This window comes from Aspergillus campestris (genome assembly GCF_002847485.1).
Source record: "Aspergillus campestris IBT 28561 chromosome Unknown P168scaffold_3, whole genome shotgun sequence".
Taxonomy (NCBI): domain Eukaryota; kingdom Fungi; phylum Ascomycota; class Eurotiomycetes; order Eurotiales; family Aspergillaceae; genus Aspergillus; species Aspergillus campestris.
The window spans coordinates 1,007,453-1,033,665 of NW_020194338.1; the positions used below are offsets into that span (position 1 = coordinate 1,007,453).

Sequence of the window (26,213 nt, forward strand, 5' to 3'; positions counted from 1 at the left end):
GTACACGGTGTGCTCTGCCTCAGGCAGCGGGTTCGAGACTCGCATCGAACCCGACCAGATCAAGTGACCGTTTCATGCTTGTTCTCCCATCCCATCCGTCCTATCTTTAATTTGCCCCTGCTGGCCCGCGGTTACTTGTTGATCGGGCTGTCTACATGATTTCTTTGTTCGCTTAAACTTATTCCTTCCTCATGTCGGAACGGCCGTCCCGTCCATCCAGTCCACACTTGGAGGTTCCCCCGAAAGGCGTGGAGTTGGAGGATCCCGGGACTCAGGACTCAGGTACATCTTCCAGCACGGCCGACAGCTGGCATGCCTACGAGGCACAGGGGTGTCAATTGGGACTAGCTACTAAGTCTTCTCCTCTCTCTAGTGAACAATAGTGACGAAGAACACTTCTCAGACGCTAGCGAGGGCCGCGAACGATCCGATTCACAACCGCTGTCCGATCGTGCATCCCCTGTCCCGCTGACTCGGGTGGAAAGGGTCGACGATAATCCCGCATATGGCGAAGTCCCCGGAACGTCCGCATACGAAATAAGGGAGCGGGATGCAATCCCTGATCAAATCGAGGTCATCCCCGAAGGGTCTCGTAGCCGAAGTGCTTCGACTGCGGGGCCGTCCCGCCGTCCGTCAGATGCCGGGGAATCCGCCATCCCCCGGACTGTGGTGGAAGTAGTCAATCCGGATGAGCCGAGCCACGGGGACGTCCCTGGGACCTTGGCTTATGAACAGCGCAAAGCGGATGCCGTCCCCGACGTGGTGATGACTACGCCTGGCCCCTCACCGTCACTCAGCCCGGAGTCAAATGCGGCCGATGTGGAGGTCCCTGAAACGGTGCTCTCGAGGGTAGATTCCTCTCCCGAGCAGGACGAATCACCTCACCCGCGGGCTCATCAAAGAAAACCAAGCGATGCACTGCCAGATGTGACGGAGACGGTCCCAGATGCACCAGGTAGGTTATACCCTTTTGCGGCGGCCTCAATGGTTACGGGCATTGACGAATCCAGACCCGCCATCCTCACCACAGCTCGTTTCTCAAGACCATGATGAACCTGAACCTTCCCCAGAAGGCGACAATGAGACAGCGGATGCCGAGCCCGCAGACGAATTTGATGACTTCGCCGAAGAACAGGAGATGGGCGAAGATGACTTTGGGGACTTTGATGACTTCGATGACGGCTTCCAGGAGCCAGAGCCGGTCCCTTCTCAGCCTCCCACTCCACCCTCCGTTGTGAGTATTCCAACATAATACGCTGGATTGCTACTGGTCAAACCGCATATGCTGACAGGGCGCCCGCCACAGCCACCATTATTAGACTTCGACTCACTCCAATCCCTCCCCGACCTATACGCCGCTCTGGACGAACCCCTAGACCACCTATTCCCCACCACAAAAGAAATCGCATCCCTCCCCCCAGTAGAACCGATCCAGAACTCCTCCGCCATCTTCAACACCGAGCGCTCCCTGTCCCTATGGTCGCAGCTGGTCGCACCTCCCCCACTGCAGCCCCAAAACTGGGTGAAATCGCGGATCCGCCGACTCTTCCTCGTCTCGCTCGGCGTCCCCGTCGACCTAGACGAGATCCTACCAGCCTCGAAACAAAAGAAGCTGGTCCTCCCCTCAATCAACACAGGCTTCGAACCACGACTCTCCGGCAACCACTCACGCTCAGGGAGCCGCGCCCGCGGCTCTCAACCCGACAGCCCGTCCACCACCTCGCGCTATCGCACATCCCGCCGACGAGAACCATCTCCTCCGCCCGAACTCGACCTCCCCTCCGTCCACCGGCTCTGCGCCACGACAGACGCCGCCCTCGACGGAATGACAGACCCGGAACTGAAGGGCCACGTCAAAGAAGTCGAACAGGTGACGCTGCGCGCCAGCTCCGTCCTCGAGTATTGGCTCAAGCGACGGGACGGTCTCGTCAGCGAGAAGGAAGCCTTTGAGGGCGTGATCGAGAATTTGGTCAGTCATGCCCGACGGGTCCGAAAATAATTATAATGTACAGAAAGAACCTTTATGAATTTCTACTTCTTGATCCCCTTCCCTACTGGTAAAGCTCCAGTTGGGAGGGGGGAGTTATTAAATATATCTTTTTTTATTCAATACACTACTGCTACTTTTTTTTTTTTTTTTGTTTTGTCTGGCATGGCTGGATCCTTTAGATTGAATTGGCTTTTGTAATCACCATACCAAATTGATTGTCAAGCATTTCCTTTGCTACAAATGAAACTGAAGATACTGATTATTGATGTATTTATCGTATTTGAGCGGAGATGTTGTTCCAGTCCACTAGTCATCTATCTCAACGGTCTAGGTTCTCTTAGACATCCCTTACTTGATCATCGGCTCCTTAATGGACGTCAGGAACGGACGCAGAATCGCCTTGGGAGGTAGTCCGCGCATATAAAAAATGATCAAAAAAAAATCACACGACCGACATAGTATTGTACAAAATGGAGATTAAGCAGCAGTCAATGAGTGAACAATGAGTGAACAAAAATGCGACCACAAATGGGCATCCACTTTCTTCCCAGAGACGGCTCAGCTCAGGCAGAAGCCGTGAAGGTCTGGTTGAGAGGGTGAGACGGAAGTCACCGTGCTAACGATATTTAACAAGCAATGTTACTAGTAGGTCTAGCCAAAAAGAAGTGGCTCTACCTAATGGAGGAGAGTCGCTTATTTCCGGTTGGAGCGTTGCATGCTGAGGATCTGGACCATGCGGATGAAGATGTTGAGGAAGTCCAGCTCGAGGCTGATGCTCTCGTTGACGACATCGCGGCGGACGAGACCCCTCTCGGCGAGGCGGGCGTGGTGCAGGATCTTCTGGATGTCGTAGAGGGTGAAGCCGCCGAAGACGGCGAGACCACCGTACAGCCAGAGCCTCTCGGACCACATCAGGGTGCGGGTCGCGGTGGCGGGGAGGACCAGAGGAGCGAAACCGGAGAGAGCGACGATGGTCACACCAGCGAGGAGAGGGCCACCCAGGTATAGGTACTTCTCCTGCTTAGCGGTGGCACCGACGAAAGCGATGGAGCCCATCATGCCGACAGTGTAGAGACCGGCGCGAGCGAGCAGAGCGGGGTGCATGAACATCAGGGGCGAGAGCAGCGCAGCCTGGGTGAGGTTGAACGCAGACCAAAGACCGTATTTGACCACATAGCTAGTTGCCAGGAACGTTAGCCAAATTCGTCCACGGGATAGAGTCTGAAGTACTTACTTGTCCGGCGAAGTGTAGAGAGTACCGTACATCGTGCCGATGCTCGCCACCAGACCGAGACCCATGACAGCCCAAGGGCTAGCGGACATCAGACGGAAGGACCATCCGTTCATGTGCAAAGCGCGAGCAGCAATACCGATAATACCAATACCAAGTCCAGTGTGCATGAAAGTCTCGTTCAGGAAGCTCCGTTCGTAAGCGGGCATGCCGCCATCCTCGCGGGTCTCACGGTTGAAGATCAAGTTGGTTACCAACACCGTGCCACCCACGATGGCCGCGCCGTACAGAAGTCGCTGGGAGAGATTGCCACTCGAGGCGTTGTAGGTCGGCTGCATGTACGTGCGACGGAAGGCATTCTGGAAAGTCTGTCTGGACTTTGCGAAGACGGAGGAGGGTCCAGCAATGGGCTTGGGCTGGCTAGGCTTTAAAGGCGAGTTGTGGATAAACCGAGTGGTGTTGTTGACGGTCTTGGGGACCTGACGGAGAGCCGTCGGGATAGCAAACGGGCGTCGCATGAAGAACGCCATGATTGCTGGACGATGGGAGAGGTGGATGAGATGGGTTGTTGAGATGTCGGAGAGACCGAGGAATATATTCAAAGCCGAGCCAGAAATGATGATGATATCAGTCATTAGTCATCGGTCTGCGGCTTTCCGTCTACGGCACGCCGAACTTTCGAGAAGCGCAATTTTGCATAAGTGACTCACAAATTACTCATAGTCCGTATCCGGTTAGACTGATCTCTAGTGGGGGAGGAGGGGAATTAGCATTCAATTGAGAACCCGATCTTGTTTGGAGAATCCATACGATAGATCACTTCTTTCACGATGTCTGCTCTCGACACTATCCACATTCCTCACCTCCCTTCGTCCATGCCCGTGCATGTGGCTCTCTACCGCGACGTCAAAAATGCGCCCTTTTTGCGCCAACAGCTGATCTCGGGGAATGGGGACTTTGAATATGCCCTTATCGATGCGAGCATGGTAAGAGGATAGAGCGATTCCAGATATACGTACAGAATTTCTTACTAGGACATAGGTTCTGTCAAGGACACACCTTCTCACCGCAGTCTTCCGCGCAGCCAACGACTACCTGAATGGCCGTCTGAAGTCGCGCAATATCCATTCGGAAATTGTGTTCTCCTTCAGTCCTACGAACAATGTGCGCCAGACACTCCTCTACTCTATTACGATCATGATCTTCTGACATTTGCAGATCGCCGATTCGTTTCGGAAGTTCGGTATCGCAGACACGACGACAGACTTGCTGGTGGTGAAGGTCTCCGTAACCCCCGAAATTACCCACGATTCCGTCGCAGCACACCTGAACCAATCGATCGAGGGTACCCCCGCGCCGTTCGACGACGAAACGCTCTCTGGAATCTCGGACGTTTCGAAGATCAAGAAGGTCTATAAGTTGGGAGCATTGGGCTCTTCGAACCCCAAGAAGGCGGCTGGTGTCGTTCAAGATGAAATGAAGCAGCTCGAGCTTTCAGTAATCGGGGCGATCACATTGCGTGGTGCGACGTGAACATCGGCCGTACTCGAAGCCAAATTCCTTGCCTTGGAGCTTTCCTGTGTACCGCACAACCCGGTCCATGGGTATCTGAAAGAGAGCCACTCTATGGACCCGTTGGGTCTCCCTTGGCTACACTTCCTCGATGGGTGTCCCTACCCTGCGTCCGGAAAAGTTGGCCACGGGGGATGACGGGTTAAAGCTGGTCGCGGGCTTGCTGGTACATATTGTGACGTTAGACGAGTTGCTGCTGGAACATGACGCAACCTAGATATGGATAATGTATATCGGTAGGGAAGAGAGGGAAAGACATTCCAGATGCGCCGCTCGTCTTCACAGACGGCCCATCACAAACTCAATAGATACATATAGCAGAGAAAGCATATCACTGAACATACCCAAAATGGCTAGCTAAAATACCTTGAAGCTGATTAGAATTATCATCCCAATCTGTAAATATAGATAAATGCCAACCGTTGCCCTGCCCACTATTGTCGGCTTCCCAATGCGGCAATACCGCAACTTTGCCAAGACATCGAAACCTGTGATCTCGACCCTTTGTTCCTCCATCCAAGTCTTACTTCACATCACCACAAACAGACCGGAAGACCAAGAAATGTGTCGCCCACTAGCTGGGTAACCACAGCATACGATATACGAGTCTCTTTCGCTTTACACGACCAGCGCTATCGGTGGCCAATTGTCGAACCACATCATGATCGATCGCGACCCGCCAACATGAGCGCCGCCACCGACGTTATCGTTGTCTCTTCTTCTCCAGAGCGCATACCCTGTCACACACCAACTGGGCCTCCAGCATATGACCCCGAGCGCTTATTTGGACTCTCTCCCCGAGAGTACTCTTCGCCTTCCGTACCGTCGCCATCGGAGCTCTTCCGAGCCAAATCGCAGTCCAGATTTTTCAGCACCAAAAACCAGGCGGATGGCGCGCGACCCGACGCAAACGAAATTTCTCGAGAACCCACGAACGCCGGAGAAGCGAACAAAACCGGACGGGAAACGAAATCGAAACTACTGGGGGTAGGGGAAAAGCGGAGGGGAAGGAAACCGAAGGTCGCTCGCGACGAACAGGATGCGCCTGCTGAGTTAGAGTCATCTGTTGCAGGGAAGAATGCGAACACTTCGGAAGTGAACACCGGCACGAAAAAGAAGCGATCTGTGGGCTCTAAAAAGCAAACCAAATCGGCAAATAAGACCCTCACTGGAAGAGTCGCGAAATCTGGCAGTGTGGCTACGATAGAACCTTTAAAGGCGGACTGCTGTCCATCGACTCCAAAATTCTCTTCAGAGCAGAAAGCCGCGGAGCAAACGGATGATTGGCAAAATGATGGATTGCAGCTGGAACCGGCGATGAAACGAAGGTTGGACTGGACGCCTGTCAAGAATACGACAAAGAGCGTTTGCGAAACCGTTGTTGAGTTGGAAGAGGTGTCTCATTCGGCCAATGATTCTGGTTTTGGAGGCCTAATCTCTGGCTATGGGTTCAATGGGGTCTCGGATACGTCTAGGGATACCCCTAACGTGGCTGAAGAGGCCGGACCGACCAAGCGGCGCCGGATAGAGGTATGTGCATTTCCCTTACTATCTTCCGATTATGCTAATTTTTGGGCAGCTTGTAGATTCAAGATGTCATCCTACGGCACTTCACGCATCGAACACTACCTCTGATAATACACCTACCGAGAGTGAAACACAATTTTCGAAGACGCAGAAACCCGAAAGGAAACGCAAAACAAAACCCAAGAAGATCACTACGCTCACAGGCCGTGTCACAGCACTGTATAATAATAGTGTTGCCGAATCTACCGACTCCGCATCCCAAGCAACACTAGATTCCGGGGAGGGCGCAGTGGCAACGAAACAGAATAGGGCCAAGTCTAAACGAAAGGGGAAAGCGACTTCGCAACCCCAGGAACCTCAATTCACTGTTCTCTCTCCGGAGGCGGCTGCAAAGTCTATCGAGGACCAGGATCTTGTCTTTGGTACCTGCAGTCAATTGGAGAGGGAAGAGTCGCCAGAGACGCTACGGGAGATGCAGGCTGCAATTTACGAGTCGGAGAGGAGTATGGCTACAGATCCTTTACCGCAAGGGTCGAGACCTGGTTTATCATCTAACACGATTACTCGATTCAACAACACAAAAAGCCTGTGGTCTATCGCAGCTAGGGACAGTGAAGGATCACTTGTTCAAGCAGAAGTTTTGGACATGGTGGATATGTCTGCTCTTTCGAAGAGCTCGAGAGAGAGCAACGAGGACAAATGTCCTGAGAAGAGCATTAGCAACGAACAAATAAACGACAACAGCAAACAGCACGCTGTAATCGAGCTAGAGACCGACAAACAAGTCCCGGTCGTAGACGCTGCTTCATCTACTGCGCCAACAACTATATTACCCCAAGAACCACAGATCTCGCAAGACAAACCACAAACACCTCAACTCCCCGAAACAAACCCTCCAATGCCGCAGTTCAACGCTTTTACAGATGCCGAACTCTCAAAGCAAATCACCTCCTACGGCTTCAAGCCGCTCAAAAGCCGCAAGAAAATGGTAGAGCTACTCCAGAAATGCTGGGAGTCCAAGCGAGGCCCTCACTCCAATGCCGATGATAAACAGCCGAATCCTCCAGCTTCACAAACTTCCTCATCCCAGCAACATGCGCCTGAGAAACGACAGCGGAAGACCAACACGACCAAAAAGACGAGCACCACATCCAAGGCAAAGTTTCAACCGCGTACCTCGGCCAAGTCAGCAGCAGTCAATGCTCAGTCTCAAGCCTCAGACCCAAAGGATAACAACCAGCCACCTAGCGTGCGCGCGTCAACCCCGGAAACAGTCCCACCAAGACGATCGTTTATCGACGTAGAAGAAATCGAAGACTCCGAAGACGAAGTCATCCCTTCCCCCCACCGTTTACAAGGCCGGTATACAACCAACCCCACCGAAAAAAAGCAACAACAATCTTTACCCATCACACCCCTCCCAATCAGCCCCTCAAAAGCCCACGCCACCTCATCCAAGACAGAAGCAGTTCCCCCAGAACTGTCCAGTCAAATCACAGCAGCAGTGCGCGCCCAAACCAGGACCCCAAGCCACAACGGACGTCTCACCTGGCACGAGAAGATCCTCATGTACGATCCGCTCATCCTGGAGGACTTCACAGCCTGGCTCAACACAGAAGGATTGGGGCTTGTCCATGAAGACCGCGAGGTCGGGGCCGGGTTCGTGAGAACCTGGTGCGAGAGTAAGGGGATCTGCTGCTGTTATCGGCGGTTAGGTAGTGGGGGGAGATGAGTGGGTGGGAAAGGAGGTCAGTGCTGGTTGTTGATCTCGCGTCCTGTGTTTATAATCGGTTTGGATTTGGGTTTGGGTTTGGGTTTGGATTGTGATTATCTTGTATTGCTGTTGGTGTTGGTGTTTCGAAGATCAGAGGGATTGGAGTTGGTAGTGTTAGGTTTGTATAATAGATATTGAGATACCCATATTTGTATAAGTACGAGAGGTGCATTTCGAAGAAAGAAAAGAACAGGATTGTTCTATTGGATACTAGCAGGTTACTATGCAAGGCATTGGATGGAAGCCTCTGCCTTACTCTCACTATGCCGCCGCAAAAAAATGAATATTAAATTCCAAGTAAATACCACAAACAACTCCATCAATGCTAAGCCCAAACCAAGAATCACCAAACCCCAGAGCAACCAACCCTATGCAATGCAGCACAAAAGAAAAGAAAAACAATACACCAGATGAAATAAAAATGCAAAAGAGAAACAAAAACAAGGAGAAAGGGAAAGGGAAATACCTAGACATTGAAGTAGGAGGGACGACACTCGGAACATCCCACCATATAGATATCTGGTAGTCCTAGTTCATTAGTGAGTTAGCCGCCAGGGTCTTCTCACTCACTATAGCATAGCATGGATCATAGCATAGCATGGGTAATCCCTCGGTATCCAAACCCAGGACAATCACGATCAGCGACGAGTCGGTCCTAGAGATAGCGCGTAGCACACATCATTAGCCAAACCAGCATCCCGCCCTCACCAGTCAGTCAAGAGCAAACCAAACCAGATTAAGAGAAATTCGGCATATCCGTCATAGACTGATCATCAGGAGAAGGCGCCATCTCGCCAGAAATCATCGGATCCTGACATCCTTCCCGGAAGGCACGGTCGACGAGTTGCTGTTCCTGGGCGTCTAGCGGAGTCTGGCCGGCGATGTCCTCGATTGAGAGAACCGGCTGGTTGGCGGGGTCGTGCTCGGCGAGGAGCAAGGCGTTGATGGCGTCGGGGTCGTGGAGGTTGGAGTTGGGACCGGCTTGCGAGAGGTCGAGGAACTCTGCCATGTCTAGGCGCCAGGGGCTGATTCCGCGCTCTCCTTGTGCGCCCGGGGAATTGGCCTGTTGGTTTGAATATCGTGCGTTAGTTACTCTTTTCTTTGGGGGTAGAAAGGAAAGGGGAGGGGGAGGGGAGCTTACGCCTGGCTGTCCGGGCAGGACAGATGTGTATCTTGAGAGCTGGCGGCGCAGGCTTTCATTCGTGTCTGTCAAGGCGTTGTACCGAGTCTGGAGGTTTTGATGCGATGCAACGAGGGTCTGGTGCGCCGCGAGGGCCTTCTGGTACTGGTTCTGGAAGGCCTGGTCACGGAACTGGGCCTGGAGGTCTTGGCTTCGGTTTTCCATGTCCTGGTCCAGCGCTGCCATGTTCTGGGTCGCCTCGAGGGCTCCGTACGACAGGACGAGGGCCTCGTGCTGGGCGTGAAGGTCATCGTATTGGGTTTGGAGGTTCTGGCTTTGGGCTGTCAGGTTCTGGCTCTGGGTTGTCAGGTTCCGGTTCGTCTGCTGCAACTGGGCGATCTGCTGCTGGAGGATGGCGATTCCTGCTTGGGGCGGGTTGGGGACTTGACCTTCATCATTTGCCTCGTCAGTGCGTCCTAGTGTATGCGTTGAATCAGAATCCTCACCATCGTCGGCCTGTTGTTGTTGTTGTTGTTGCTGCGGCTCGTCTTCGGAGTCTGAGGAGATCATGTTAACGTCAGTCACTGTTGCCTGTGAATCAACCTCGTCTGCATCCGATCCCGTGAGCCCTGTTTCTCCGTAGTATATAACCTCTCCGGTTGCTGGGTCCGTTACGGAACAGATCATCCCATCACGATTGCACCAATTGCAGCCTTCGGTGTCTATGATGCATCTTCTATTCGTCTCCTGTTGATTGTTAGTATTAGCGAACCACACCACCTATCCCGTGGGAGAAGAATGAAGGAAGGGAAGGAAGGAAAGATAGATGCATGCTTACCTCGCAATAATCACACGTAGGATCTGGCGTGGGCTGTCTCGTAGGCTGTTTCGTAACCTGCTTCGTAGTCTGTTTAGTAGGCCGCTTAGTAGGCTGTTTCGCAGTCTGCTTCGTGGTCTGCTTCGCCGGCTGCTTCGCAGTCTGTTTCGCAGTCTGCTTCGTAGCCACTTTCTTCCTCTTCACAGCCCTCTCAGCAGCCAAGCGTTCTCTCTCCGCGCGCTCCTCTTCACGAGAGAGCGCCTCATACAGCTGGGGAGGCTTTCTATCCCGTTCGCTTTTCCGAACGCCCTGCGGTCTCGCAGCAGCAGCAGCGGATTTAGCAGTGGGGTTAGTCTTACCTCCGCCAGTCGTGGTGGACTTTCGCACAACGGAACGTGCGTCTTTCGCGGGTTTCTTGGCCGTGTTTTCTCCAGCTGTTTTGGTTCTAACCTTGGGTGTTGGCATCCGGTTGGGCCGCTTTCTGAGGGCGTAGCCCTCGTTGTTTGCTGAGGAGGTTGGGACGGACTCTGAGATCGAGAGCCTGTACTCCTGGTCCAGGTTGGCTTGCTTGGCGGTGCGCTTTCTTGGGGCCATTTTGGAATTGCGGGTGTAACTGTTGATATAACTGTAAGTGTAGCGGGGAGTCTCTGACGGTCAACGTGGAGATGTGCAGATGGAGTCTTGTACTTAACTAGCAAAGTAAGATGCGGTTACTGGATGGCGAGTGTCGGATGCTGAGAGCTGATGCTTGATAATAATGATGATAGGAAGAGAGAAATCGTCGACAGGATAACCCATGTATTTATCCTCCTGACCATCGACGCTGTTGGCCATCGTTAACCAGAGTCGATCGTGTTTCGAGTTTCCATAATGACAACAAAGCGGTTTGAATCTGATGGGAGATGACTGGATCAAAGTCATTGTTTTCGACAACGCCGAGTGCGAGGCTACGATGGGATCAAGGGAATAATGGCATCGGGATTTCTTGGATGTCCTTTTGTTTCGAGGTATTGGGTCTTTATCATTGTTTGTAAAGCGAACAGGAACAAAGCGTCATTCGTCTGAAGGAGGTATACTCGTCTGCCGTCTTTGTTGGTTTGTTGTCTCCTTGTTGTTCAGACATTGGATTGTTGACTTGGATGATAGTGAAAGGGAGAACAAAAAAAACCACAAGAAACATGAATTAACAAAGGAAACAAAGAAGGATATCACTCTATGATCTTTGTTTCCCAAGAGAAATCAAAACCTGCACGCGTAGGTACACTTCTATTCAATTACGAGAGGTATCTCCAGTAACATAAAGAAAAAAGCAAGAGAAAATCTAAGATACAGAGTAAGTTGTCGAGGCCGCTTGCCTGTTCCGCCTCGACATGCAAAAATGGGAGTAATACAAAACCAGTCCTTGAACAATTTATGCTGCCCTTTCTATCTCCAGAGTCAAAACTCCTTCCATGCCCGAGTTCCCATATAGTACCCTGGATAGAAATCGTAAAAAGCGTCCCAATCGAACCCAGAAAGGAGAGAAAAAAGCAACCAAGAAGAGTAATAGAAAACGGTTAGATGTCGGGGGGTCAATGCAGTCCAGGCATCGAATGTGATGCAAAGCAGACCCAGAATGATCATCAATCGTGATACACCGGAAGATCGAAGACGGTCACAACTCCTGAAGACAAGAACACCAAGGCAGACCAAGCGAGTGAAGTAAGGAATGGCAAGTAGGACTCGAGAAACATGGATAGATCAAGGAAAGAGGTAAACAGGTATACAAAGAGAGAAATAGAGGATATTAAGCAATAGATACTCGCTTATGTCGAGTGAACCTGTATCCTGTGAGGATATTTCAAGCCAATAGGCCGGATATGTTAATATATGGTTGATGTGGTGATCAAATAAGAAGATCAAGCCAGAAGGATCATCGGAACACTCGGCCATTTTGGGCGACAGTCTCGAAGAAGATCCTATTACTATACTTATCTGGACCGCAGTCGTCTTCGATCCAGGGGGTCAGGTTCTTGCACTGGCTGACATCGAAGGACTCGAGCTGGTTACAGCCGTCCGCGACCGCCTCAACACCGGCGCCCGTGACCCGAACACACCCACGCACAGAGAGTCGCTTCAGGTGCAAAAGATGGAGGCCGATGCTGCGAAGGGACGGATCGGAGATGGCGGAGCCGCAAAACGACATGTTCAAATACGTTAACTGAGAGCACTGGAGGGCAAGCACTTCGGTTGCTGTGTCGGACAAAGCGCAACAGAATGACTGCTCAACGTAAGTGTCTACCTCAGAGTAGCGACGGGAGTAAGGTCTTACCAAGTCAAGCTCCTGTAGTTGTTTTGCAGCATTCGTCAGATAGACGATTGCGTTATCCGTCAGGTAGGTGCAGTCCGCCAAGGTTAACTTTCGCAGGTTGGTAAATTGTGTGTTCCCCCAGTATTGGAACCCTTGGTCCGTAATCGTCGTGCAACGGGTCAAGTCCATTTGTTCAATCCTGGAAGCCGCGTGGGACGCAATATGATGCATTGACCGATCCGTCACATGTTTGCAGTAGGACAGCGTCAACCTCTTGAGCTCAGGACAACCATACACCGTGCCAGCCTCGGTTTGCATGGTAGGCTTCAAGGTCGATTTCCCCGTCTTGTTCGGCTCATCAACAGACTTATGCTGGCCCGGGACAACCCATCCAATCATCCGAGCCAACAATGTGTCGCCGACCTTGCGGCAATTGCTCAAGTCCACTTCCTGTAATCTGGTTGCCTTGCTCGCCATTTCGAGGATGGAAGATGCAGTGACATCCCAGACGCTCTTCATCTTCCAGGAGACAATATTTGAGCCACATGTGATGATCAATTTGTTGAACCCCTCGTCGGTGATGTGAAAGCAATTGCCGATATCTACATGGCGCGGTCGGTTGCCGACAAACGGGCAGATGATTTTTCCTAATACATCATCGGTGACCACTCGATTATAAGTGCTGAGATCGAGGTAGTGAAGCAAGTCGGGCGACTTGGTGAGAATCTCCGACCAATGGAGGCAGACCCCCCGAAGGCGCAGAAGGTCATGAAGGTCCAGGTAGTCAAAGACCTTGACAAGGATCTTATCGGGAAGAAGACCGATGTTGTCCCGGTGGGATTCGCGGGGAGACTTCGGAGTGGGTGAGACCACCGCGTCAGATCGAGCGAGGAAGGACGAGCTGGAGCTTCGAGGCTCCGACGGCGGCGTGGACCGCTGTTGTTCCCCAGAGACTTCCTCCGGCGTCAACGGAGCGACTGACCCGCGTCGACTGCGCAGGCGAACCTTGTCCAGGCCGACATTGAGAAAGGGGTCGGGGTCCGATGGCCGTAGGACCGTCTGATCATCCCTCCCGTTCGGTTTGTGAGACCCGTCCAATTCTGTTTCCGTCAGGGTGAGCAAGGGCATGTGCTGCGCTCTGGGGGGCCGGATCCCGGCGCTCTCATCCTCGACGGCGCCCGCCGTGTCTCCCGCCTCCGCCATGACGACGTCGCCATCGGCGGCGGACTGCAGTCGTTCCTTGGCGGTTCTCTCCACCTGCTGACGGACGCTCTGGGGACACTTGTCCCAGAATTCGGCAAGCACGTCACCATTGATCATGAGACACTCGACCGCACTGATGGAGCGGACCGTGGCGGTTCTGCGCGGGGCGAGAGACAAACTCACCACCTCGCCGAAATATTGGCCCTGTTTCAACCTGGCCTTCACTTCGAAGCCAGGATGGTCGAGAGTGTTGATGGGAGAGCGCGAACCCGGTTGCCCCGCCCGTTCGGAGAGGACCTCCACCTCGCCCCGCACAATGAAATAGATTTCGCGGCCTTGGGAGTCTTGCTTGATAATGTCGGTAAAAGGAGGGTACGAACAGGGCTGCGCATTGAGACCCAAAAAGTGGAGGATGTCTGCCGGTAGGCTCGCAAACAGCGGCAGTTCTTTCAGCAAGAGACGGACATTCACTAGCCCGTTGGCCAGAGCGCTCGAGGCCCCGTCCTTGATGCCCGGACTGGGCGACTTGCGTTTCTTGTTCCCCGTACCGGACTTCAAGCTCGCACGATCGGGGTCGGCCAAAGTCTGATCACGGGAAAAAGTATCCCGTAGTCGCTTGGAACCTCTCCGAGCGGGGCCGGCGAAGTCGACCGCAGGCGCCGAGGTTTCCTTCTTCTTCTTCTCCAGGATCATCAACCGTTCTTGGGCCTCATCCCGAATGGCCCGTTCCACGTCGGGAAACCGAGGGAGGATGCTCCGAAAGTCTTCTTTGGTCAGAACGACCAGCATACACCGGGTGCGGGCGATGATGGTCGCCGTCCGCGGGCGATCCATCAACACGCCGATCTCGCCAAAAAAGGCACCCGGTTCGAGCTCTGCATATACACTTTCACCATCGCGCGAGGTGACGGAGACAGCCCCGCGAACCAACCAGTAGATCGCTTTGGCATCATCCCCTTCCGTCAGGATATAATCGTTGGGAGCGTGGAGCTGTGGCCGTAGGTGCTGACCGACGGCAAATAGGAAGGATTCGGGGGTGGCTTGGAATAGAGGAAAGGAGCGTAGGCGGTCGACGAGGTCCAAGGGTAATGCCTTGATGTTCGACGACGCCAGCGGTGATGGGCGAACCGGACGATTGGGGTTCGTGACGGAATCGAACGAATGGATTAGCGAGACCGTGTCGGAGACGGGAGTGACGGCTTTGGTCCCTCCACTAGCCCTGCCATGACGCCGCATGATCAAAAATGTGGGATCTCTTCGCGCAGAGAGACCGACAGATATGGTCGAAGATCAAAAATCGGAGAGATCAGAAGATGGAAGGTCGTGTATCGGCAATCGGGGTAATGGACCGATGACGTCGACGAGACGGGGTGGGAAACCGCACGGGAGCTCTAGAGAGACATTTCTGAACCACGGCGCGGGGGGCGGAAATTCGGGGAGCAAAGGTGGGAGTAGTCTGAAGCGGGACCGCGTTCGCGATCGGGGCCGGTCGAGATGGAATGCGACTCAAATGGTAAAGATTGAACGGGAGAGATCCGAAGCGATAGATTGAGGCCGGAAGAACTGAGAAAGAGCATGACGATGAGTTAGGCGAGCGAGAGAGCCAGACGGGAGAGAGAGAGCAGAAGAGCTTCCAGCACTATGAAAGCGGGGATCACCAACGTCAAATAAAATGTGGTCGAGCTCCACCGGGGATTGTCAGCGCCAAGAACCGCGCCGTCCGAATGCTTTTCTCACCGTATCCGACTATCAATCGTCTTCTCTTCGTTGTATTGGGTGGGAGGAGGAGGATGGGGTATTTATTGGTCACTTGGAAGACTGAGGATTGAGTCGATCATGATGGAAGATGCCGAATCAGAAGACTTTTGTGTGAGGAGGGGGGACTCTTTCGGCAGTGAGTGGGGTGGATTGACGAATGTTTCGTCTTCTTCTTGCCCCCCCGGCTTATTTGCTTTTGTTGATTGTTGTAAACTCGTCTCTTGCGTAGAGTCATATATTGGATTGATTTTCTGGCCAGCTTTGATTATATGTGATAGTGTGGGTGTTGTATAACAGAGGTGGATTGACAAGTGTTGATAAGAAGAAGGATGGAAGAAGTGAGTTGGGAAGTACGGAGTATCTAGATGGTCGTAGATTCGCACAAAGATCGGATGAAACCGATCCAACAGACGACGCAATACACTAGAGACGAGGTCTAGGAACTGTATGGAACAGCAACCCCTCCCCGACCAAGATCGTCAGGTCGTCGGTTCTCTCGGTCCAAGAATGGCAGATGAATAGATGAGACAGGGTAAAGAAAAGAAATCGGTGAGAGACCTGAATGGGTATGGATTGACCAGCCGCTCAATAACAAGGATGATATAACTTCAATTTCTTATAGTTGATACCCTTCCACCGTAGAAGATTGAATACTCTGGCATTCCACACAGTCTCTCCATACCTCGTTCGACTCCGATTGGAATGTCCGACTGACTGTATTACAACGACCAAGTGCACCTCAAGGGATCCATGTGTCCCATTTGGTTTGTAGTGGGGATATAACTTCCCGCGGGGTAATCTCTACTGTTTCTTCTGTACAAGGATCAGAAGTACAATGGGGTAACATACCCCTCTTTCCCCAGAGCGTGTCTGCATCTAGTGGATTTCTAGAAGCATACGAATTTGTCAGACATTTGGAGTCTCACGACGATCAAGGACACCTGGAATCATGGATGGGATGGGCTTGAAGCTCTTCAATTCTGACCAAACATCTCCATCGTGAAGGAAGGATCTTTGTTTCTGTATCTTTCCCGAACGTCGGAGCTAAAGATAGAATCCACGAATTCCCCCGGGGTGCTATGGGAGGGAATCTAACGAGAAAAGGAACCGAAGAGAGCGAGTAGGACATGAAAGGCTGGGTGTTTACCCACCTTTCACAGATCCAAGCTATCTAGTACGGGTGCAGAAACCATGGATCCTAGTACGGGGTAGTCGATGCTTATATCCCATAGTTTGGAAAGGAATACCTAAGACGATGTTTATCTGGTTGATCGACCAAGTGCAGAACACCTGAAGCATTCCAATAGTGTCCCATCTCCTTGATGTGTTTGAATTCTATTCAAATCCAAGCTAGACATAGACAAAGCATATCTCTTGATATCGAATGAAAGGAGAATACTGGTACCATGTAATGCGGTTTCAGATATGGTTCATCCCTTCAACCGCGAAGCCACAGCGACACAAGTATTGAGATCAACCCCCCGCATAGACGGAAAGTAGTGCGTGGTAATAGGTCTTGTCTAATAAATAATCCCAGCCTTATAGGGCAATCTACTAAGCCCACGGCCCAGCTCACTTAGGGAACACGCACTCCGGCTGTTGCTCGGAGCAACCGTCAGCAGAAAACACAACCCCCTGTGTCAACAAGTCAACAACTCTCCACCCGAATGAAACGGACGACGAGCTAAGAATGCAACTAACCTCACTCCACCACCGACCTCACCGACAAAACAACGATCACCGACAGCAACAACAACGAAAAGGGGAATTCCTGGGGGCTACGACTATATAGCTCCGGAGTCAACATTCCTCACGCACTCATACGACCCCGCGACCCGACTCGACTAACTGTTCTTCGATACACACGCTTTCGCTATCCGTTTCTTTGCCTACGTCGACGGAGTAGGCCGTCGTTGGACACTCTACAAATCAACCAGCCATTTCTGGCCCATAGTTATTCCCCATCAGATCTACCCTCCTCGATCGGGAGGGACGTGACGCCTTGGTCGACACTAACTAACAGACACGATGGCGTCTGCTTCGGATGCTGCTTCCATCTCTGTGGCCGTCCGGGTCAGGCCGTTCACTATCCGAGAGGCGGCGCAGCTTTCGAAATGTGAGGATGGTCCGCTGTTTCTGGGAGAAGGCTCGTTGGCAGGGGCTCCGACTCCTAAGCTCAACCAGAAGGGCCTCCGGTCCATCGTCAAGGTGATTGACGATAGATGCTTGTGAGTGCTGACCCTAATCTCCTATTTCTGTCTTAATCTTCCTCTTCCTATTCTCTCTCCTTTGATTTGTGTTGTTTTCTTTTCTTTTTATTGCATTCTATCCTCCTTTCTTTTACCTGAAGAGCAGCGTTAACCGATGTCGGAACAGGGTCTTCGACCCCCCGGAAGACAACCCCGTACAGAAATTCTCCAGAAGCGTCGTCCCCAACGGTAAACGCGTGAAAGATCAGACGTTCGCCTTCGACCGCATCTTCGACCAAAGTGCCTCGCAAGGCGAGGTGTACGAATCGACCAGCCGAACCCTCCTAGACAGCGTCCTGGATGGGTACAATGCCACAGTCTTTGCGTACGGCGCAACCGGCTGCGGAAAGACGCACACAATCACCGGAACAGCCCAGCAACCGGGTGTCATCTTCCTCACCATGCAAGAATTGTTCGAGCGGATCGACGAGAGGTCGGGGGAGAAGGCAACTGAAGTGACGCTCTCGTATCTGGAAATCTACAACGAAACCATCCGTGATCTATTGGTTCCCGGAGGAAGCAAGGGCGGCTTGATGCTGCGGGAGGACACCAACAAGTCGGTTTCGGTAGCGGGACTGTCGAGCCACCACCCACAGAACGTGCAACAGGTGATGGACATGATCATGCGAGGCAATGAATGCCGAACCATGTCCCCGACGGAAGCGAATGCCACCTCATCCCGATCCCATGCCGTCCTGCAGATCAACATCGCCCAGAAAGACCGCAATGCCGACGTTAACGAACCACACACAATGGCCACGTTCAGTATCATCGACCTGGCAGGCAGCGAGCGGGCTAGCGCTACAAAGAACCGAGGCGAGCGTCTGTTTGAAGGCGCAAACATCAACAAATCTCTCCTGGCGCTCGGGAGCTGCATCAACGCCCTCTGTGACCCCCGAAAGCGAAACCATGTCCCCTACCGAAACTCCAAACTGACCCGCCTTCTCAAGTTCTCCCTGGGCGGCAACTGCAGGACGGTGATGATTGTCTGTGTCAGCCCCTCGAGCCAGCATTTCGATGAAACCCAAAACACGCTCCGCTACGCCAACCGAGCGAAGAATATCCAGACCAAGGTAACGAGGAATGTGTTCAACGTCAACCGTCACGTGAAGGACTTCCTGGTGAAGATCGATGAGCAGATGAAGTTGATCAACGAGCTGAAGGCGCAGCAAAAGGATGCTGAAAAGTCCGCCTTTACCAAGTTCAAGAAACAGACCGAGAAGAAGGACGCCGTGGTGCGCGAGGGAGTCTCGCGAATCCGCAACGCTTACGAACACTCGTTGCCTGAGAGGCAAGAGAAGGCCAATCACATGATCAAACTGAGACAGATCAGCCGCCGGATCGGCATGCTGTCTTCGTGGATCGCCGCCTTCGATACCGTGTGTGAGGGGTCGGAGAATGAAGTGCCTCTGGCGAATCTCCAAGCAATCCGCAGGACGGCGCAAGGGATCCTCCTGGAGTTAGAAGGGAGCCGGCAACACTACCACCAACGACTGGCGAAGAGCAATTGGGACCGAGGGCTGAACTCCGCAGTGGAGCATGCCATTCGCCAGCTGCAGGAATTCGACATCAGCGACAACAGCGACTATGCCAATTTCGATCGCGAAGCAGAGCTCCTGCGATCCAACGCCGACCGCGAGGCCCTGTCCGCAGTTGCCGAGCAGGACAAGGCGGGTGAAGCGGCCACCGTCCAGCTGCTGCTTCAGGCCCAATTTGAGACCGTATCAGCGGTGGAGAACATCATGGAGCTGAGCGAAGAGGAGGCGATTCAAACGGGCAAGAAGATTCTCACGAAGATGCTCGAGTCGTGTTCCACCGTGGCCTCTCAGATGGTGAAGCCGGATGGCAGCTTGCCCGCCATGCCACCCATGAGTCCTATCAAGTCCAGCCCAGTCAAACCGAAGAAGAGGACCAGCCTGGTTAGCCTACCCGCTGGAAAGACCCTGAGTGCGCCCATCAATTTTACCCCCGCTGAGCCCGGATCGCCTCCCAAGTCTCCTCGGCGCCGCAGACCGACGACCGGTAGAAAGAGCGTCGCAATCTCGCCGAAGAAGTCCCAGGTCCGGATCAACAAACGAAGTGTTCGATGGAAGGATGACGAGCAGGATGGTACCCTCACTGAGTTCCAGAGGACGCCGCAGAAGGCCGTACCGAAGGCCATACAGGAAGTTAGTCGCGAGGATAGCCCCGAGCCGACGCTACCGAGGGCTTCGCCTATTCCACGGGGCATCCCCGTGCCCACCCGTAGCTTCAGTCCTTCCGGTCGGTACTCCCCCGTTCCTGCGGGCCCCGAGACCTCCTTGAATGTCCAGAAGAACAACAGATTCAAGGCCGGGTTCTTGTCCAAGAAGAACGGCAGCTCCCCGCTGGGGCCACCTCCTTCCGCCAGCCTGCCTCTCACTGACGGTGATGGCTCCCCTCTCCGCGACATCGAGAACAGCAGTTTCTTGAACCGCGTCTACGCCGAACGTCCCTCCAAGATGCCGGTGCGGACCTCCAGCGGAAGCTACTCGAACAGTCCGGTATCGGAGGCCAAAGAGACCTGGACCGCCAACAAGGACGATGCTCAGAGAATCAGCTCCGCCATGAGACGGATCTCCAGTGGTAATTTCGGTCCCGGGCCGTCAATGAATGCGCTCCGTGTTCAACGTCGACGGAGCCCTGGGTCTGCCACCTACGGCAGTTCTCCGCCCGAGAACCTGATGTTCACGTCCCAAGCGCGACGCTTGGCCAAGAACGAAAAGGAGGCAGAAGCCAAGCCGAGGGTCTTGAGCCCTCGCGCGCTGCCTATCATGAAGAACACGGGTCAGCGACGGACCACGTTTGGTGGAGAACTCCGCTCTCGCGATATTAGCCTCACGAGCAGGGACGCCATCCGGCTCAGTGCCATGGCGACTCCCCATGTCGCGCGGTCTCCAGAGAACTTTTAGCTGGCTGACCGTTTGACACACTTTATGATCCTTTTTCAATTTTCTTTGCTTTGTTTTTTATTTCACTGCGGTAATGACATGGGTTGTTTGGACGGTGTTCAGGGAGACAGATACCATTTGCTTTTCTTTTCTTTTTTTACCTCGGGTCTAGTTCTTTGAGCGAACAAGACAGGGCGGGTTTGGATTCGGGTTCATTCCAACGCTGTGTTTTCTATAAATCCCATTCTGGGTGCCGGTTTCTGACCTTTGCAAGATGACTTGGAAACATGTTGCTGTATTATCTTCCTTCTTGTGTCGATTGTTCATGTGTTTTGTTATGGACATAGTTATTATTCTCGGGCCGCGTTCCTGTACAATACAAGACTTCATTGCAACTTTGTGCTATTATCCCGACAGCTGCATCCGCGTCTGTCTCTTGCATAGAAAGGAGCTTGCATTCCAACATTTTCAATAATAGATACGCACACCATGCTAGATATCTCTTGATTACCTCAGCAATCCTCACGGTGGGCACATCATTAGCTACTAGTTATGTCATGGTCGAATGACGCCACTGCGCGCATCTCCAACCGACCCACTTAATTCCCTCTAGAACCAAACCCCCAGACAATAGCTTTTAACTTGAGCTCCGTTCGGGGAGTTGTCAAATTCGATAGACCTTTTGGTTCATCTAGAAATACAAAATCTCTACCCGACACACCTTTCATCTCCAAGAGTTCTCAGGATAGTAATCACCATAGCCACAACAAACGCGACCCTTACAAGCCCGCCCCTCCCTCCCACCTCACCGAACGGAAACCGTCCGCGAAAGCGGAGAAAGGTCATTTCAATTTCTTCCCAAGTACGTACGCACGTAACTTGATGAATTTCACCGCATCAACACTCCGCTTCTCTCTCTTCTCCCGACTCACCCGACCATTCTCCACTAACACGCCGTTTCTCTCGCTTGCGCCGGGATCAGCAGCCTCGCGCACCATGTCGCACTCCACCGAAAAGGCCACCCTCGCCGCCGGCTGCTTCTGGGGCGTGGAGCACCTGTTCCGCAAGAACTTCGGCAACGGGAAGGGCGTGCTGGACGCTAAGGTGGGCTACTGCGGTGGCTCGACGGCGTCGCCTTCTTATCGGGCTGTGTGTAGTGGAGACACGGGGCGTAAGTTTGATCTTTCACCAGCCGCGAAGCGAAAACATCCTTCGCTTTATCGATAATGCTGATAAATGGAAACGAAGACGCCGAAGCCGTCGAGCTCACCTTCGACCCCTCGACCGTCACATACCGCTCTCTGCTGGAATTCTTCTACCGCATGCATGACCCCACAACCGCTAACCGGCAGGGCCCCGATGTCGGCACGCAGTACCGCAGCGCGATCTTCACGCACGGTGAGGAGCAGGAGAAGATTGCGCGCGACGTGACGGAGAAGGTGTCGAAGCAGTGGTACAAGCAGCCGATTTCGACGGCGATAATCCCTGCTGCGCAGTGGTGGGATGCGGAGGAGTATCATCAGTTGTATTTGAATAAGAATCCGGGGGGTTATGAGTGCCCGGCTCAGTATGTTACTTCTATCTTCGTGGTTAGAAAGAAGATAGAGTGCTAATTGTTTTTGCGCAGCTTTGTGAGGAACTTTCCGCCGTTGTCGGATTGACTCCCGGGTAAGATCTGAGATGACTTTTGTCTTCTCTGTCTATGCTCGTTGGGCTGCGTAAGGTAGGAAGCTATCTGTGTGTATGTGATGGTTTATGGCTGGAGTGGTCCGCTGGGAGGTCATGTTCGCCTGGCTGTTCGTTAGTTGGTGGTATGTGCTTGTATATTGATTGATGGGGCATGCATGGAGAGAATAGTAGAGCGATACTATAAATCGGACTGTGTTGAGTTCTACAGAGAGGCATAGCTACAGTTATCAATTCATGGGTCTTATTCTCCTAGTGTCATCATGGATTGTCTTCTACCATAAAGTGCTTTCTACATAAGATGTCTTTATAGAGACTATATGTCCATAGACTAGATGGATTTCAACCGACAAGAGTATTGAGAAGGATAAATGCTAGTAGACTGATCGATCGTGAATAAAACAAGTGAAGTAGAGGACAGTGGTAGAAAGAGCAAGGTGCAAAGTGCACTGGCAGCGTGCAATCACTCGATTGTCGCATGATGAATGAAGAGGGACGACCATATCTGCTGCGTTCGCTTCTCCCACACCCTCACTCTCTGTCTTCTTCTCACTCTCACACACTCTCTCCATCTTCTCCTTCGTTCTATCCTCTACCTTCACTTCATATCATGCCCTGAATCTTTTCTTCTTCTTATCGCTCTGGCCATCTCTTTCTTTCTGTTTGTCACTTTCTGGAAAGCTTCACCTCGACCGGCTGTTCTGCTCACTTCGAGAAACATCCTTCAAAGCCCAGGTCTTGAGTGAAGAGTTCTTGTCTACTTTGCTAGCTTCTGTCTATACTGTCACTCTGTTGCATCTACTTGTCATCTCTGTCGTGTTTCTAAATCTGTACTTCCTGTATCCTTCAGTGTTTTTAATTTCGCTGCTGTCATATCAGCGTGCTTCTCCCATCTGGGATTTTCAGTCGACAGAGCCTGTTCTGGCTTCATAAGGTGAGTCTTCCGCCATCTTTAAGTGATGCTTAAGGTAACCTGGCTACCACAACCAAGCCTCTCCACACAGGCTTCGATCTACATCCCACGGAAACACAGTGAGCACTAGGTACCTCCAGGTACAGCCACCGCCGACCCCCGAGCATTGCTATTGCTACTGGTATCTGTGAGATCCTCGGTTTCTCACAATGGTGGCCAATTCGATCGATGCGGCCATGGCTGAGGCCCTGGCTAACCTGGACCACGTTACAAACCATGTAAGGATTTGGTGGCTTGGCATAAGGGGAAGCAGGTCGCGCTGACACTCGTAGCTACGCAAGCATGGACAGCACAAGGCTGCAAACGAGATTGGAAAGCTGGGCATCATGGTCGTTACCGTGTTCTCCGAAGCCGTGGAAAACATCCCCGCTACTGAGTTTAGCCTGGATCATCCGGTGAACTTACCTCTCCAACCCGTGGGCATGAGACACGGACCTGACCTGCCACGGCAGTCTGGAAATAACCCCGGCGTCATTGGAGACCGGGCTATCGTCCACAATTCGCTCCAGAAGCAGGCCGTCGCCGCCCTCATGAGTGAGGTCGAGAGAGAAAACAAAGGACATACCGACGACCTGCGCGCTCCATCGCAGGAGGGCATCATCCACAACGGACAGCTCCCCCAGACTGGAAGCTGGGCTCAGGTGGCCGGCTCCCTCTCGGGTGCCGCGGCCCCTCCCCGGGAGACTGCGCAGTACATGTCGCCCATGTCAATGGTGTCCAAGCAGAGTCATACTAACAGTGACGACGAGGGCGATACCCAGGCGCAAGCCTTTGCGGCCCTTGCGCCTCCGCCCAACGTGCTTCCGGAGATCCCAGAAGCCAAGGCCGGCGTGATTCGGGTCTACGGGCGTATCTCCAAGGATATCATCCAGTTCATCACGACCCGGATCCACGAGGGCCCGTTGCAGGAGATCCGCCTCGAGACCAACGGAAGGACCCGCGTGACCTTCCAGCATGCGTCGCAGGCGCTTGCGTTTTTGAAGTCAAACCAGGAAATGGAGCAGATGCTCGGGTTTGGACGCTTTGGATGCGGCTACCATGTCGAATTGGCCGAGATCATCGATTGGAACGAAGATCACCGTCGCATGAACCAGCCGGTTCGAGAGCGCCGCCGCCTGTCCTTTGCGCGCAAGCGACTCTTTGCGGACAACATGTCCCCGGAGAAGTGGAAGCAGGACATCCGCGCCGTGGCGGGGCCCGGCAACATTGACTTTCTGTGGGTGTTCAACTCTGGGAATGGTGAGTCGTCCAGAATCCAGCCCTCTCGCGTCTCAATATCACGCGACTTGATAGATTGCTAACTGGGACCCGCAACAGCCACCGCCGTGTTCACCAACACCATTGTTGCGCGCAAGGTGCTGGACATGTTCAGCCGCTGGAAGATGGCGCGGACTCCCTACCACGGGGTGTCAGTGACCTTTTCGTCGGACCCATGCGAGAAGGAGCTAGTGTTGGTCAAGGAGACCACACGCTCGCACGCGGCCAAGAACCTAATGAAACGACCCTTGCGGTGATCTACTGGTCGCGCTGCGGAGACCGACCAACTCGGCGTCATTTACTCCGATTAAGCGGTTGACCTGACAGGACTGACTGCCACGACATGATCTGTCGCGCTTTGGTTGATAACCAATGGAAAATAAGATAAACTAAATAAAAATAAAAATAAAATAAAAAAAGCAAAAAAAAAGATAGAAGAGAAAAAGGAAAAGGAAGGCGAAAGCGACAGGAGAGAAATCAAGACGACAGGGGTTGAAATGAAGATAAGAAGCCCTATGCGAACCGGGTGACTTGGCGGGGTAGAACTAGGGGCGGGAGCAGGGCGCAACGTGGGTCGATGGGATTCGAACGTTGACGGAGGACACGAGGGGGCTTCGTTGAATTTCTCCTGTTTCTTTATTTCTTGATGTCATTGTCTTGTCGTGTTCTTGATGTTCAATCGCGTCCCTTCTTTCCTTCCCTATGAAGTCGGTGGATCAATGTCTATGTCCATGTCGCAAGATGGATTCGGTTCCAGGGGGAGAGACATCTTCTCCGCCGTCCGGGACAGAAGGATGAGAATTGCACCGACGACGCCGGGGAGGATGACACGGCATGATGCAGGGGCTTTTGTCAGATAGGGCAGGAGCGTCACTAATGCACAACGGTTGGGCGCGAGACTGTATTCAGGTAGAGTGGCATTGGCCCGCGACGAGATTAAGATAGTCCGCATGCTGCAGATGGGCCGGAGGTGGGCCACTGGGTTGATAGGTAGGTACTATCGCTCGATGGATGCTGGGCAGCGTAGGGTATTTCTCGTAGCGACGAACTAGTCCATACGTGTAAAATGAAGTACGCCTAGTATCCATCATTGTACCTACCCAGGACTACCGAGGACGGAATGTCTGAAGCCATTGTAATCCCAATACGTCACCGGTCTAAGAAACAATGATCGAGGGGGTACAGGTGAGGCATCATCTCATGCATATAAAGCTGCATATAAACGCCCATCCCTTGCGGATGATGATCCACGTGAGACCCTATCAACGGGTATTGATCCAACCGTTGTGGGGGTTCAACTGAGACCGTGCGACCAACGGTTTGGATAGGAGATGAGAAAGTCGACGCTGAAACCCCCTGTCCTCCGGTAAGGAGAAATGACTGACTCTGTAACTAGGCACCTAGGTATGCGTATGATGTTTTCCCGGGGTAAACTAGTTGGAAGGGAGAGACACCAAAGGAGTAATTAGCTTCTTAGCCCATGCACGAGGGAGGTAGTTCATGCAATGAACAGTGGGATTATAGGGAAATGAAAGGGAGGAGTCATATTCTGGACAATATCATGGATAAATATTGTCTATGATATGATCGGATGTTTTTCTGTTAAGATGGGGAAGTGGATCCGGTGAGACATTTTTTACGTATCGTATTACTATCGTACTATCGTATTAGTCTTGGGCACTACTCCTAAGGCTACCTAGGTACTACGACTGCCTAACCCAGCCTAACCTAGGGTCAGTAGCCTTGGCCTGTACGGAGGACCGGCTATCCTAACCTGAATGCTCAGGCCAATCGGCAGGCATTGCCCAATCGATACGGTATGATATGAGGTATACTACTATATGTAAAATACAATAC

The 26,213-nt window shown here is 52.7% G+C and overlaps 8 protein-coding genes across 8 annotated transcripts; 6 read left to right on the forward strand and 2 right to left on the reverse strand.

Moving 5' to 3' along the window:
• Positions 1 to 158: 158 nt before the first annotated feature.
• On the forward strand, positions 159 to 2,118 carry P168DRAFT_288435 (uncharacterized protein). Its single transcript, XM_024836785.1, has 4 exons — positions 159 to 282; positions 374 to 955; positions 1,011 to 1,234; positions 1,307 to 2,118. The coding sequence occupies exons 1-4, from the start codon at positions 192 to 194 to the stop codon at positions 1,997 to 1,999; spliced, it is 1,590 nt and encodes a 529-aa protein (XP_024695089.1). The 5' UTR covers positions 159 to 191; the 3' UTR covers positions 2,000 to 2,118.
• Positions 2,119 to 2,423: 305 nt separating this feature from the next.
• P168DRAFT_288437 (Bax Inhibitor family protein) lies at positions 2,424 to 3,773 on the reverse strand. The gene is made up of 2 exons (XM_024836786.1): positions 3,225 to 3,773; positions 2,424 to 3,167 (listed from the first exon to the last, which is right to left on the reverse strand). Exons 1-2 carry the CDS (start codon positions 3,749 to 3,751, stop codon positions 2,684 to 2,686), a joined length of 1,011 nt encoding a protein of 336 aa, XP_024695090.1. The 5' UTR covers positions 3,752 to 3,773; the 3' UTR covers positions 2,424 to 2,683.
• A 266-nt stretch (positions 3,774 to 4,039) lies between these two features.
• Positions 4,040 to 5,133, forward strand: P168DRAFT_302826 (EKC/KEOPS complex subunit CGI121/TPRKB). Its single transcript, XM_024838699.1, has 3 exons — positions 4,040 to 4,207; positions 4,263 to 4,385; positions 4,440 to 5,133. Exons 1-3 carry the CDS (start codon positions 4,052 to 4,054, stop codon positions 4,752 to 4,754), a joined length of 594 nt encoding a protein of 197 aa, XP_024695091.1. The 5' UTR covers positions 4,040 to 4,051; the 3' UTR covers positions 4,755 to 5,133.
• A 217-nt stretch (positions 5,134 to 5,350) lies between these two features.
• Positions 5,351 to 8,258, forward strand: slx4. The gene is made up of 2 exons (XM_024840989.1): positions 5,351 to 6,323; positions 6,373 to 8,258. Exons 1-2 carry the CDS (start codon positions 5,478 to 5,480, stop codon positions 8,050 to 8,052), a joined length of 2,526 nt encoding a protein of 841 aa, XP_024695092.1. The 5' UTR covers positions 5,351 to 5,477; the 3' UTR covers positions 8,053 to 8,258.
• A 3,540-nt stretch (positions 8,259 to 11,798) lies between these two features.
• On the reverse strand, positions 11,799 to 15,060 carry P168DRAFT_113107 (cyclic nucleotide-binding domain protein). The gene is made up of 2 exons (XM_024832567.1): positions 12,343 to 15,060; positions 11,799 to 12,291 (listed from the first exon to the last, which is right to left on the reverse strand). The coding sequence occupies exons 1-2, from the start codon at positions 14,758 to 14,760 to the stop codon at positions 11,944 to 11,946; spliced, it is 2,766 nt and encodes a 921-aa protein (XP_024695093.1). The 5' UTR covers positions 14,761 to 15,060; the 3' UTR covers positions 11,799 to 11,943.
• Positions 15,061 to 16,982: 1,922 nt separating this feature from the next.
• Positions 16,983 to 20,806, forward strand: P168DRAFT_249296 (kinesin family protein). The gene is made up of 2 exons (XM_024834165.1): positions 16,983 to 17,510; positions 17,659 to 20,806. Exons 1-2 carry the CDS (start codon positions 17,311 to 17,313, stop codon positions 20,459 to 20,461), a joined length of 3,003 nt encoding a protein of 1,000 aa, XP_024695094.1. The 5' UTR covers positions 16,983 to 17,310; the 3' UTR covers positions 20,462 to 20,806.
• A 250-nt stretch (positions 20,807 to 21,056) lies between these two features.
• On the forward strand, positions 21,057 to 22,366 carry P168DRAFT_288442 (peptide-methionine-S-sulfoxide reductase). Its single transcript, XM_024836787.1, has 3 exons — positions 21,057 to 21,611; positions 21,689 to 22,007; positions 22,068 to 22,366. The coding sequence occupies exons 1-3, from the start codon at positions 21,323 to 21,325 to the stop codon at positions 22,099 to 22,101; spliced, it is 642 nt and encodes a 213-aa protein (XP_024695095.1). The 5' UTR covers positions 21,057 to 21,322; the 3' UTR covers positions 22,102 to 22,366.
• Positions 22,367 to 23,248: 882 nt separating this feature from the next.
• Positions 23,249 to 24,613, forward strand: P168DRAFT_316506 (uncharacterized protein; the record flags this gene model as incomplete). The annotated part of the gene is made up of 3 exons (XM_024840019.1): positions 23,249 to 23,317; positions 23,372 to 24,338; positions 24,417 to 24,613. 3 exons carry the CDS (start codon positions 23,249 to 23,251, stop codon positions 24,611 to 24,613), a joined length of 1,233 nt encoding a protein of 410 aa, XP_024695096.1.
• Positions 24,614 to 26,213: the final 1,600 nt, after the last annotated feature.